General features: G+C 47.7%; 1 protein-coding gene across 3 annotated transcripts in view; it reads right to left on the bottom strand.

Annotated features, from left to right (window-relative positions):
• Positions 1 to 21: 21 nt before the first annotated feature.
• LOC122613158 (laminin subunit alpha-1) overlaps positions 22 to 14360 on the bottom strand; it is a 65350-nt gene continuing 51011 nt past the window's right edge. For all 3 annotated transcript variants that reach the window (XM_043787217.1, XM_043787209.1, XM_043787201.1), the window contains 12 exons: positions 7305 to 8664; positions 6977 to 7232; positions 6526 to 6922; positions 4779 to 6466; positions 3969 to 4721; positions 3626 to 3908; positions 3417 to 3567; positions 2701 to 3358; positions 1175 to 1793; positions 984 to 1117; positions 697 to 925; positions 22 to 634 (listed from right to left, as the gene is read on the bottom strand). In XM_043787217.1, coding sequence (XP_043643152.1) covers positions 480 to 634; positions 697 to 925; positions 984 to 1117; positions 1175 to 1793; positions 2701 to 3358; positions 3417 to 3567; positions 3626 to 3908; positions 3969 to 4721; positions 4779 to 6466; positions 6526 to 6922; positions 6977 to 7232; positions 7305 to 8664 — 6683 coding nt within the window. In that variant the 3' untranslated portion in view covers positions 22 to 479. The remainder of the gene's footprint in view (positions 635 to 696; positions 926 to 983; positions 1118 to 1174; positions 1794 to 2700; positions 3359 to 3416; positions 3568 to 3625; positions 3909 to 3968; positions 4722 to 4778; positions 6467 to 6525; positions 6923 to 6976; positions 7233 to 7304; positions 8665 to 14360) is intronic.

Raw genomic sequence — 14360 nt, 5'->3', positions numbered from 1 at the left:
ATATTACATAAATATTGCATAGGTGCTACATTAAATACAAACTAAATGGCAGTTCTATGTACAAATGAAAATAATGAAAGTTATAGCTACTTAAGCAAATTTCGTTGCGCACTGTACAAACTGGAGATTCGATAAACACAATTTTTGATAAGTCGTATGCCAAATGATATACAAACCTAAAGCCTCTTTAAAACATAAAATAAATAATGGAAAAAAATAATATAAACTATAAATAGGAAAATAAGTTATGAATCAGATTGCAAAGTGCAAAATGCAGTCACTGGCAATAAAAGTTGTACGTAATTATATAAACATTCAAAGCTAATCCTAGAGTAACCTAGCTTATATGGCAGTGAAGGGCTATAAATAGGTGGCTCTAAACTCGTTATTGATCACAATACATTTGGAAAAAGTTTTGGTGTGGCGTCAACAGGAACCAGGAGCGCCCGGAAAGCTGTCCGGAACTCGGACACCGATCTTCAGCTCTCATCGCTGGACACGAGGCACTCGCTGAGCAGCACGTTCCGCAGGTCCTCCATCTCGATCCAGTCGCGTCTCTCGTTCCGAATGGACACGTGCCGGATGCAGCCCTTGAAGTTCTCCCGCGCCATCAGTGACCCGCTGGGAGCATTCTCTGCAGGGAAAAAGTTGGTAAAGGTTGCTTTATATAATAGTGATATAATATTGTTGACCTACCTGGCAGACCGCCTATGTAAAGTGGGGAGCGGGTTTGCACTTTTCCGGCGTTACCCTGATTTCCCACACTGATCACGGCTGGCAGTTGGTCGATGCGCAGGACCATCTGCTCGCCGTCGTAGAGGGCTGAAATATTATGCCACTTGTTGTCACACAGGGCATATTTGGTGGGCAGTGATGACTCCACACGCAGGGGCACTCCATTTCCAGGATCGCAGGAGAATATTATCTGCATGAGAGTATTTAGTTGAAATTTAGCTTTGAAAAGTAAGTCGAGTTTAGCTTACGTTGCCATTATGCAGCTCTAGGGAAAGCGCTGGGAATCCATTTGGATCAGAGACACTCAGCAGGATGCCCGATAGCTCCGAGGTCCGGAATTCCGTTTCCAGATCGAGGTACTTGCCCACATTAAAGTTTTTCTCTGCGGCAGGAGAACCAAGGTTAGTTGAATATCAAAACAGACCTAGTGCGAACTCACTGTAAATGGCATAGGCATCGCCGGGGAAGTAGCTGCCTCTCTCCACCGTGGGAAAGCACTGGCCCACGTTCGAGTGTTTGCCGGGTCGGGCCAGATCCTGGGTGTTGTTGTTGATGCTCACCCGGCGCAGGCAACCCTTGAATGGCTCCAGACGGACGTACAGATCGGAGGAGACCTTGACGGGAGACTGGGGCAGTCCACCCACCAGGAGCAACTGAGAGGCGCCGATCTTCTTGGGCAGCTTCATCTGGGCGGAGGTTTTCTGATCCGTACGTCCTATTTCCACGGACATGGTGACCTTGCGATCGTGGCAGCTGATCGTCACCCGGTGCCACTCGCCATCGTTCAACTTGGCGGTCAACTGGAGCTCCTCGCGCCGACGTCCTCGCACCACCAGGACCAGCTGCCCGTCCTTGAGGACGAGGGCCACATAGTGCTTGGGTTTCTCCTTGCTTCCCGGCGACAGGTAGAGCATTCCATTGGGGTAAAAGGAGCGGAAGTCGAAGCTCAGATGGAAGTTGCGCTGCCAGAAGTGGCGCTCCGGTAGCTTCAGCTGGGAATAGCTATAGATATCGTCTCCGAACTTGAATGCATTCGGCTCGTAGGAATAGCTGCCGATCTGCAAGAGAGCAACCAGATTATGACCAGGACTATCGTACCTTTTCTTGGAACTCAACTCACCCCGACGACTTTGTGTTAGTTTCTGAGCTTTTGCGTAGCGATCTCAGCGATTTGAATTAGAAAATAAAAACTTTGCCATGATATCGTATTGGTTTTTGTTATAAAAATGTTTTTTATTTAGGTAAATGTGATAACAATTAAATGTCCATGTTGCTGTAGGCAAATGTTAATTGTATGATACATTCATGAAGCAAAAACGTACACAAAGCGTTGATGAGTGATGTGTATGATATATGAGTATGGTGAATCTTACAGGCTATTTTGAGCGTTGAAGCTTATGAAATAGTAATAAGAGTCGCATGAAATATGTACAGAATTGCAAGAGTGTTTATAAAAGTAATTAATAACTAAGAAGATCCCTCTCATTAGGTTTCGGTTATCTGAGGACCAAGATGCGCTAGCTTAAAGCTAAATCAGTCTGCCCATGAGAGTGAAATATGCTCAAACGCACTTCATTTGGCAATGTTCTCATGGGCCCACTTTCCCAATGCCTTTTATGCAAGAACTGAGGTTATATCTTTGATGATGGTTGGTTATATTAATCCACATGTAGACCACATAGAGTAGCTTGTTTGGTTAGCTTTTGATTTTTGTTTTTTGTTTTGTTTTAGGCGAAATTAGTATACAAATGATCTTTCTTAAGGCGCAGCGCTTGAAGCGTTTAGCGTAACCGCTTTTGACATAATTGCTTAGCAACTAAAATCCTATAAAAACAAAGAGAAACGTATGATTTTAACAGAGTTAGGTAGCCACATATGTACATGCAGAAAATGGACAGTACCCATTGAAATCTTCAACCCCCTCCAAACCAATCCCAGAAAATACGAGGAACTTTAGCCACTTACCCGCTTGCAGCCCTCGGGCGAGGCTGTAAAACTCTTTCCAATCATGGGTTCGGTTTTCAGCAGGACATCGTACAGTCCTCCTTTGAGACTGCCCATCAGTGGACCGTTTCGCCCGATCTGGACGTTGGCAAAGGTCAGGGCATCGTTGAAGTTAATGGTCCGGTTGTTGAACACCACATCCCGAATGGCTCCTTCCAGGTTTACAAAAGTCGGCGCCAATGGCGTATAACTCTCGTGCGGTGGAGCTCCACCGATGTACAGGCCACCTGCATCCCTCGGCAGGCTGACGACTGTGGGATTGCCGTTAAGGTTGCGGATCTCTTGCAGCTCATCGTCCACCATCAGCTCTAGTTTGCGACCGGTCTTGATCAAATGCACCACGTGAAACTCGCCATCGTTCATTTGACTGGAGTTCGAGGACATCTTGATGAAGCTGCGACCAGAGTTGACCCAAACATGCAATTGGCCATCCACCAGGCTGATGGAGAAGTTGCCCTTGATGTCCTTGGCATCGTAGTCGCCCAGGATCTCAGGCGGATAGGCGGCGAGGAGCAGCAGACAATCGGGCTGCAGGGTGCGGAACACCAATGCGGTATTGGAGCGCTTTCGGAGTGACTGCGAGGGCAGCTCCAAGTAGCCATTGCCGGAGAAACCAGCCCTGTGAAGGATTTAGTTGTAAGAAAATGATTCTCTTGAAAGATAGTTTCGATACATACTTGGTAATCATGTCCTTGCAGGAAGGCTCCACACCGTAGTAGCTAGAGCTCTCCAGAGGATCGTAGGTCTCGCCATTCACCTGCACGTCCTTCATACATCCCAGGAAGGGATTATCAGCTCCAGGCGCCTTGGAGGTTCCCGAAGTGAAACCTATTGTGGCAATTCAGGTTAAGTCCTAAATCATTATATTCATCAATAAGTTCCTTACCTGGTGGCACACCGCCAAGATAGTACACAGCCTTGGAAAGATCCGGTAGCAAGTGAATGTTTACGGGTAGTGTGGGTGCTCCGGAAATGGGGCGATCGTTGTTTACTCGGAGCATTCCATTTTCAGTGCTTCTTTTGGCAGAGAACTCCCGCGCAGCCTCGATCTTGATCCACTGGCCCACATTGTACTTCTTGGTGGTGTTGATCTCCAGCTTGGACTCGTCGCCATAGTCGATGCGGAACATGATCCTGCCCCGGCTCAAAGTCACCGACACCGAGCGGTTCTACAATATAAATTTGTAATTGTGTCGTTAAAAAGGAGATTTAATCTTAATTTTACTTACGTTCTTGTCATCAACCGCTAAGAAGAGCAAGGCATTCTCGTCCAGAGTGCGGAAAGTCATCTGCACGGAGAACAGGTTTTTGCGAGTGGGTCGCGGCCGGGTCTTCATCAGCTGGGCATAGCCTAATCCATTGAAGTGGCGAGCGGTGGACGAGGCCGAGGACTCCTTGGCGCCAACCATTGATCCGCCGCAGCTGCCCTCGCTGGTCACGAAGTTCCACAGACCCAGCGGCTTGTTGTCCACCTCCACCTGGTGCACCACCACATTGAGTCCCGGTGTGAACTGCAAATCCTTTGATGCAAAGCCGCCCAGCGAAATGCGATCGCTTCGCGACTGATAGAAACGTGTGTGCTCCGTATCCGTGGATCCGGTTATGGTAACCGGATTGGGCGGAGTCAGCTCCCCATAGTTGTTCATCCGACGCACTACCAGACTGCCAAGATTGAGTGTTCTATTGGCCTCCACATGGTACCAGGCATCGTCGTACTTGGGGTCACGAGTCTGCACCACCATGGGATGCGTTACGGTGGCGGTGGTGCCTCCAAGGTTCCAAACCAGGCGCACACGACGTTTGTAAAGCTCCAGGGTGATGTGGCGTCCCTCGCTGCTGGCCAGATGAATCAGCGGCGAGCTCTCGAGGTGATTGGATAGGGCAAAGCTCATGCGAAGCTTGTTCGAGGTACTCAGGCCGTACGAGGCTGGCAGATAGGAGCGAATGCACTTGGGACCCAGCGATTCCAAGGAGACATCGATCTGAAACATGTATTTTTTATTAAAACAATTTCAATATATAAAGTATGATCTACTTACCGCTTCCGCTGCATGTCTGGCCTTGGCAATCTGATCCCGGAGCTGCTGCAGCTGCTGGGCCATGCTGTTGTTCCACACCTCGAACACCTGTTGCTCCTTCTCGGCCTGCTGCTCCAGGTAACTCAGGGAGACATTGGCCAGCCGCAAGTTTGTCTGGGTGAGGGATATGTTCTCCTGGGCCATTCCCAGTTTGATTTCCCAGTCGGGCTCCAAATTGGAAAACGACTGCCGCATGTTCTGGATGGACTTCTGCATATCCTTGGCCAGTCGCAGCTCGGCACGCATTTGTTCCCCCGTTCTATCAGCCAGTTCCAGACTCTCCTTCGCTTGACGACGGGCTGAGCCCTCCGAAAGACCCTGCAGTTGTCCGGAAATGTTGTTTGTGCGCAGTCCGGAGTCGTAAATCGTCGCCTTGATGCCCTCCACCTGCTGCTCCTGGCGATGCAGTTTGTCCTTCAGCACATTGGACTTGTGCATCTGCTTGAGGGCTTCCTGCTGGAGTTGCTTTGATCTGTGCAGCGAGTGCTTGGCCCGCTCGATCATGGAGCTGCCGTCACTGGGGTAGAGCGTCCGCTGCGCCTCGTACACCCGTTCCTTGGCCAGGACTGAAGCCAGCCGAGCATCGTTGATGGCCTTGGTGATATTGCTGTGGGCAGAGCTGGCCAGCATGGCTATGCGGGCTCCATTCCTGGTCGGTTGAAACTGGCGGGCGTAGTCATTGGATCGCGCCAGCAGGTGACTGGCGTGTCTCTCCGCCTTGGGAAGCCAGTGCTTGCGCACCTCCCGCTGCTGCTCAGACTTCACGCCCAACGTGGTATTCAGTAGCACACGGTAGCCATCCAATTGGTTGAGATGCCCATTGAGCAATATCTGCCGCTGCACTGTCAGCCTCAGCAAGCCCTCGCCCTGCTCCAGGTAGCCCGGATCGAGGTGGTCGGAAATGCGCTGGTTGAGGTCATTCAGTTCCTGGTGCGATTCCCCCACATGGAAGCTCAAGTTGCGTACATGTTCCAGCACGTCCTCCGCTTCGCTCTCCACCTCCTGGACGCGATCCAACTGCAGCCGCATGTCCACCACCCGATGGTTGGTCTGGTTCAAGTCCCGCCAGAGCATCTCCAGGCGGCCACTCTCGTCGAAGGACGCATCCGATGCGTTTCCCATGGCGTAGAAGTGCTTCCATGCACAGTCGCTGGTGCTGCGGATGCCCTGAACCATTTGGTCGTGCTCCCGGATGGCCTGCAGGTAGAAACGGGCCTGCTTCAGAGCCGTGGGCAGGCTTAGGTAATGGGCACTCTTTCCATAGCCATGTAAGTCGGAAAGGGTTTGAAGAATCTCCGAGCGGAGTAAGCCGACACTGTGCTGCTGGACCACAGCATCCTCCCGCATCGATTTGAGGGCAAACTCCCGTTTTCCAATGGTGGCCACTGCTTTGCGGGACTGGAACTTCAAATTTTCGGCGTGGGCCTCCAGCTTCAGGATGTCAGCAGAGTCGTAATCCCGTAGACGCCGTTTGGTCTGGCTAAAGTCCCAGTGGCGCGCATTCCATTCGCCATAGGCGCTCTCGTACTCTGACAATTTGCGATATGGCGCCGGAATGCCCGTCAAATCCATGTTGTGCATTCCACGGCGAAGCTTGTGGCCCACCAGCTCCACGTAATCCAGGAGCAGCAGAGTGCAGTTGTCGCAGACTATCAAGGATACATAAACATTATTGAATGCATAGGAATATATAGAAACTTTAACTTACTTCTGCATCCGTTGTCCACTAGATGATGGCGTTCCGCCTGACACTTGTCGCACTTAAGTCCGGTGACTCCTTCGCGACAGTAGCATCTACCAGTCTCTATGTCGCAGCCTTCGGTGCGGATTCCATCCGGATGGCAGTTACACGGCTGGCAAGTAGTGTTGGGATGTCTCATGGGATCTCCGAAGTATCCGGCTTGGCACCGCTCACACAATCGTCCCGTGTAACCCGGCTTGCAGACACAGCTGACTTCGCCGTCCCAGACATTGCAGCCTCGGGCGAAGTTCCTATTGGTCTTCGGGCACGGACAGGCCTGACATCCGTGCGGAGAGTTGGGATCACCGTAGAATCCCTCAGCACATTGATGGCAGTGATCCCCTCCAGTGTTAGCTCGGCAGTTCTACGGAATGTCGAATTTAGATGGAATTTTATTAAAGTTGAGAGTTTCATTTACCTGACAGACTCCAGTTTCCCGGTCGCAATCGCTGCTACGCCCATTGCAATGACAGGGAGCTGCTCTTCCTATCAGATCCTCAATGAATACACTCTCCACCACGGTGGTATTACGCCAGCGGTAGAAGGATCTGCCCGGATCCTGGCACGAAAGTCCATCAAAGCGCTTGGGACACCTACATCGCTCGACTCCCTTGGCTATTAGATTGGTGGAGCCCTTGATATAGATGGCCGCATCCATGTGTACGTTCTGCAGGCTATAAAGCAATACAAAAAAAAGGATTTAGTGCTGGAACTAATCTGATTTATTGGATTTACTGATGACTCACACAACTTCCTGGAAATCGGCAAAGGCAAAGGCTCGAATGAAGATGTGCCGAATGTTTTGCAGGGCGGCCATTAGAGTATTGCGATCCACTGCCTGGCTGGTGTGGTGGTACTTCCAGAAGGACTCGTGCAGCGGCACCCGATGGGTCACGTTCAAGGAGTACTCGAACTCCTCGTACTCGTAGAAGTCCAGAAGCAACTTGGAGTGTGCGTGCAACTGAACCAATGGATACTGACCCAAAATGTTGCGCTCCAAGGGCTTGTGGGCGCCCTCGGTGATCAGGGTGAAGTACAGGAAGCCACCATAGCTGCTGGTCCGATCTCCGTAGAACTGCGGAGGCAGTTGGAAGTAGAGCGGATGGTAAAACTGGCCATATGCGCCGATGGAGACATTCCCCGTGGATTTGGGCACCAGGCTCAGATCATTCATGCGCTGGATCTCCGCGTCCTCGCGGTGGAAACTGCTGCCCTCCATCTGAACCACCACAATGTACTCGTAGTCCGAGCTGGGCACCGCCTGCGGTCGTATTTGCTGGACGCTGAGGTTCCTGGACTCCGCCATACGGATGTGACCCCAGGACAAGTCGCTTTGCTCGCACTCCCCGGATCTCCCGAAGCAGAAGCACCGGGTGCATCCTTCGGGATTGAGGGCGGACAGTCCGAACGTGCTTTGCATGCAGGTGTCGCATTTCAGACCCACCACGAGGGATTTGCACGGGCACTGGCCATTCGAGTCGCAGGCTATTGAGCCATCCGCCTGGGTGAAGGAACCCTCCGGGTCGCAGCCGCATCGCCGGCACTCCGGATAGCCGAAGTACCCGACAGCGCAGGTGTCGCACTTCCTGCCCGAGTATCCCTCACGGCACTGGCACTGCCCATCGCCGGTGTTGCACTGCTGGCCAATGGAGCCAATGTGATCGCAGTCGCACTCCCGGCAACCCAGGCGAGCCTGCCAGCCCCAGGTGCCCGGCACACACTGTCCACATCCCAGGCCACGGGTGAACTTGGGGCAGATGCAGCGCCCATTGTGCGGGTCACACACCTGACCCTCCGACCTGCAGGCCGAGCAGCGCTGACATCCCTCGGTGGTGAAGCCAAAGAATCCCTCCGTGCACTCGTTGCAGTGCTGACCTCCAACCCCGATCTTGCAGTCGCACTGCCCCGTCCACGGGTTGCACTCGTGACCTCGGGAACCGTGGGGATCGCAGCGGCAGTCCCGGCAGCCCTCGCCCGCCGTGAGGTTCCAGTGACCCGGACGACACTTGTCGCACCTCCTGCCGGTGACGTTGGCCAGGCAGGCGCATTGTCCACTTCGCTTATCACAATCCGATGACAGGGATCCCACACTGCTGCAGTGGCATTCTGCAAAGGAAAGGAAGGTGTCGAGATATATAACTGAACGGAAGTATATCTAAATATATATTTATATTTAATGAAAGTCTCTACTATATGAAGCCAATGAATGGTAGATATTAATTTCAATAAATTATATTACTAACTATTATTTTTGACGAAGCTATAAATGAAATGCGTCTTAATCAATGAATCAATGCCTGTCTGGAATCCAACAATCACTGCCGTTCCTATGCGCTTTCCCCGTCTTGGGTTACTGGGCCACAACTACGTCACTGTCAGTGGCAGCCAACTAACTGCACCTTAACAGCCACCAAGTGGTGCCGCAGACCCACTATACCCACTATATCCACTGCATCCACTAGACCCACCAGACCCGCTAGCCAGTTGGTGGGTTTGTGGGTTGCGCGTAGGCAGCGCCCCAAAGTCCGCCCACATTTGCATTCAGTCTCCTATTCCGGCGACAAACGACAAATGCGACGACGGACCAGCGGACGTTGGACCCCGAAAAAAGCTGTGGGAGACGACGACGATGAAGTCGGAACAAGCCAGACAAGTCTGCCAAGCGCATGAGTACGAGTATGTGGACAGGCAGGAGGTATACTATATACGAAAATAAATTCATTCATAAATCCGGTAAAACCAACGCAAAAACACTTTTCAATTTGATTGCACGCTCTATAAAAAACACCTCTAAAATATTGGCGAAAAGTGCATGCAAAATTAGAAGAGAGCTGGCGCACTTAGACGAAGATTTAGTGCTCTATATTAGACATATTAGACATGGCTTAAATATGGCTAATAAGCCTAAATACATAAGACTGTAGGAGGAGTATACACTTTTAAATGTTTGGTAAGTGCTGTAAGAAAATGCTTTTCGTTTCGAAGCCTCATTCAACTGATTGCCAGCAGACTTTGGCCCAATCGTAGGGTATTCCAAAGTAACAGGGGAAATATGAACGAGCTTAGCACGCGACACGATAGGATAGGTGATAGTAGATCCACTCCAGAGCTGCTTCGAGGAATATTCAAGAGGAGGAGAAGGAAGCTGCGCCTCAAGGCACTTGGCATATGGCTGGGACTTGAAGACTCAAGACTCAAGACTATAGTGCAGCTGTCAAGTGCTTGGCATCGTTCGTTGGGGGATTTGCATTTTCATGAATGAAATGAGTGGCGAGAGAAAGGCCTACGACTGCGACTATAGGCGACTCCTTCAGACGGTGCCACCAATAAAAAGTTCAATCAACTGACTCCATTCAGATGTTTCGCCTGGGCAAATGATGTCATTAAAGTTTACAATGGGAATCACGACTCGATCGTTTTTGCTTGATGTTTGGTGCTGTAGTTGAAAATGCGTTTGTCATGCCACAACAGTTTGAGAGTCACTTGCACACCCACTGGAGATTTATTGCGTGGGTCTTGAGTTTGTTTCTTCTGGTCGGTTGTTAGTCTCTCGGGCCTTTGGCTTTATTGACAATTTTGTTTTCTTGATTTTTTATTAATGAGCACGTTTTGTTTGTTTTCTGTTTTTCCGTCTCTTTGTTTTGTTTTCCCCTCCGATTTATCTTGATTTGCTGGCTGCCGACCGCTGGACTGGTCCACTGGTCAGAGATTTCTTGTGTGGGCCGTCTTAAGAGCACTTCCGTTCGCTTAACTGTTTTAACTGTATTCAGCTTGAATGTGCGTAAAATTTTAGGCTTCCAGTTAACATTGGCCTGGGCGGCATAATTTGAGATTGATAGATTGTCATTTGCCTTGTCTGCAGGAATGGCATGCAAAATTGGCGGATGGTCGAGAGCATACACCTCCTTACGTCTTACAATCTAATCTGCTAACTATCAAATCAGAATACTGTCATTAGTCTCACTTCTGTAGTGGCCTTGGGGCTTGTCATTCTCACTGCACAACATGGCGTATACACAATGCGACTACCAATAACCAAACTGTCTGGTGTCTGGTCAGTCAAAGCGATCGCAAATCAAATGCAATGCAATAAATTAACAATCAAATACTAATAATTCTAAAAGTATCAATGCACTGACAGTTTAATTGCAAAATCTCCTGCATTTGAGCACTATCAAAAATAAAAAGACTTGACCAATTGCAGAAAAATGCTAGAGCCGTAAGCTCTCTGGCTGCGCTTCGATTTGGAGCACGTGTTTTGTGGGCAACATACCTTATGTTACGCTCGACACGACAAAATATTGATTAAATGATTTATGGGCTCGCTCTCCGCACTCTGGGACAACGTTGCGTATGCGCAATGCATGCTTGCAGTGCATAGTAGTAAAAAAGCACCGATGGATGGCAATCAATTATCATAAATCTCAAATCAACACAAAAAATGAACTTTAAACGGGAAATACTTTATACTCTGCATGTGGGTTGCAGTAAATAAATGCAGTAAAGTGGCATTCGGAATTTAGCTTGTACATTTACTTAATTTATATTTATATTTGTTTAATTGAATACGTATACTATAAATACTATAGTTTCGAGGATATTACTGATAAATTAAGTTTACCCGAAGAGCATATCAATAAACGAGTGTTATGGCGATTGCATTTCGATATTTCCACAAGTAATCAAGAGGCAATTAAGCGTCTGTAGGCAGCTGCGATAAAAATCTGTTGGCTACACGCTGGCTGACTGCATAAATAAGTGAATCAATGAACGAGTGAATGAGTGAATGAGTCGCATTCAATTGAGTGATTGACTCACTGACCAACTGACTTGCCAACAACTTCTCCATACACACACACATACAGATTGACATTTAAAATGTCGAAAATGATGGATATAAACGCAGCTAGTTGGCTTTTCTTGTTAGCCGCCCACCGTTGACCCACTTTTCCAGCGAAGGAGAGAGTAATTGGAGTGTGGGTTGGGGCAGGACCAGGACCACCCGGCTGAAGTCTGCCGTTCCGAATTTCGTTAGTTGTTTCCTCCTCTTTTTCTGCAGAAGTTAATTAACCCGTTTGCATAAATTTCGGTGCGGGCCACCAAGAAAATGCTGAACCAGTTCTACTCCTCGACCGAGCCGGTCGGCTGTCGGGACATTATTTATGCTTTCTTTGATCGAACTCGGCCCGGCACGTCATAATAGTCGCAATCCCAGCCGCTGGATCATCGCCCCCTCCCCGAAATGGCCAGCTCAATTGTTTTCGTGCCGGTCGTAAATTAATCGAGTATTAAGTTGGCCAGGAAATTGCGTTTGACTCCTCACTGGCCACGTTCTGGGCCTCCACTTACACCGCCGCCTTCCTGGTAATGACGGGGTGTATTTGGGAAAATAATAGAAAAATTAATTATAGCATTTTGTTTGCTATAATAAATGGTTTCCGAGTGTTTGGTGTTTCGATCTTGGTGTTTGGATCAACGGCGCCCGATAAGTGGCGGCGCCTATTAAAGTGGCCACATTAAGCCCGATCTCGTATGCAATTTATAAATATCTGAGCCGCGTTGGCTTTGTTGACTTCATTGCGAATCGAGTTGGCCAGATGTGGAGGCTATTGCGCCTGGCAGTGTGACTATTAGCCATCGTTTAGCCAAACAAACGGAAACGGAAGTTTGATGAATCAAACCTATTTAAGATTGATTTGCACACATTTGAAGCAAATTTGCATATAGATCAAAGTAGCGGAAGATTGATAATAAATTGTAATTTTCAGAATTAGCTAGGATTTACTAGAAAACAAGAAAAGATCTAGAAAAGATCAAAGTTACACATAAACAAAAATTCCAGCGATGCTTCAGCTTGTAAACGTATAATACGTCACTATAAACATCCTTTTATAATTTTCAAATGAACCTGAGTAGCAAAATAGTAGAACAAAATTATTTTTGGTTTTTTTCTACAGACTGAGTAATAAAAAGAAACAAAACAAACAAATTCCCCTGTAGCACACGATTGCAAAGTGTTTGAGCAAATAAATTGCTGGCATTACGAATCGAAGACACTTCAAATGAACTGCCGAAAGGCGATTTGAAATTTTAACTCAAAAATAATGTGCATAAATTGGCACGCACAGAGCTTTAGACAGAAATGAAAATGGAAAGAAAGTCGAGGCTAAAATGCTCTTTAAATCAATTTATATACTTCCTAGCATCATTTTTCTAGAGGTTTTTATGTTGTAAGGAAATACTCCAAGGAAAAGCAGCCAACGCTCGACTCAAACATAAATACATAACACAAATTGGTGCTTCCAATGGGGTGCGCCAGAAATTTGGCTCGCAGATCGGTTTTCATAGCCATGCGAATGCGACATTTGCAAAATGTTTTTTATATTTTTCATATCCCAGCAATTGCTGCTGTGGCTGTGCCTATAGCAAAAAGTCCATTGCAATCTATTTCGTCTGCGACTTGTTATTTATGTTTCCTGCAGTTGCAGAAACGTTTTCTTTTCGCTGTTTGCAATTTACAATATTTTCGGCGGCTCGCTCATTAGTCAATGACATGCCGAAAATGGCGAGAAATATTTTTGGCACATTTAAACGCAAATTAATGTGCCATTCATTTGCGGTAACTCCAATCCATCATGCGGCGAATAGTTTGACAAGCACTGGCAAAGGTCACAGCGTCTCGGATTGACGACCGCCTCTGCATACTGTGGATTGCGAAAACTCAACTGTGAGCAGAGGAAAATCCACATGTGGGTAATACCAAAGTTTATGGCATGGAAAACTGTGCCCCCATCAGCAGATTTGCATATGGGGATTAAATATGTGCGAGCAAATAAATTAAATGGCCACTTGCTACTTGCTTAGATACCTCCGCAAAATCGAAAAAAATGCAGGAAGCCTTAGAGAAACAAAATTCAAATAAGCTATGAAAAAGGAATAAGATTCGAATGTTCGGTGGACTGAAATACGAGGCCACACGGATTTAACTGCAGCGATGAATAAATAACAGAAAAACGATTGAACACCAATGAATATGATTTCCACATTTCCTGGGGTGTTTTTCAATCGCACATCGTAAATGAATCGTAAGGAAGCGATTCGATTCGATCCGATCCAATCCGAACCGACTGGTTGCATCTTTCTAACAACTTTCACACTCCAGATTTGCAATTCGCATCTGCGCCAACAGCTTCTCACGTATTTAGCCGAACTATCTCCACATGCCATAAAAACGTCAAATTGAATTTTATTTCAATTAACAAAACTATTTGCCGCCCCCTGGCCTCCTCCAACACACGACTACGACTGATCAGAAATAAAGCCAGGTACATTCAATGAATTTTGCACGCTATCCATTTTACTTTTGGTCAGCAGCATTTGGCCAGCAGCATTTTCAATTTGGCCGCACAAAAAACGATTCCCAAGAAGTCTGGACTTTCAGTGCGGCTTGAGTATTTGATGGCTGCTGCCTTTAAAATGGGAATTACATGTCGCTAATAAAGATAAGGATAACTTCGACAAGCCTTCCGTACCAGGGTGCCTTAAAAGGTTATTAACAATGGCCGAAAGTGCAGCCCAGTTGTAATTAAAATCCGACTGCAATTAGCTAAAAAACACATTTATGTGGCTATACGATTTTTTGATTACATGTTTTTCGAAGGGGCGGATACTCCTGTGTTAAAGTCGGTAATTAAAAAGATTGTGTTGATGTCAAAATGTTAAGCATTGAACACCTGTGGGTTATAAAAACTTTTAAGATAGATTAACGATGGCCTTACGATAAGTATTTCCCTTGAGTATAA

The sequence above is a fragment of the Drosophila teissieri genome, chromosome 2L (genome assembly GCF_016746235.2).
Source record: "Drosophila teissieri strain GT53w chromosome 2L, Prin_Dtei_1.1, whole genome shotgun sequence".
Classification (NCBI taxonomy): Eukaryota; Metazoa; Arthropoda; class Insecta; order Diptera; family Drosophilidae; genus Drosophila; species Drosophila teissieri.
This window is presented reverse-complemented; position numbering and strand designations above follow the sequence as displayed.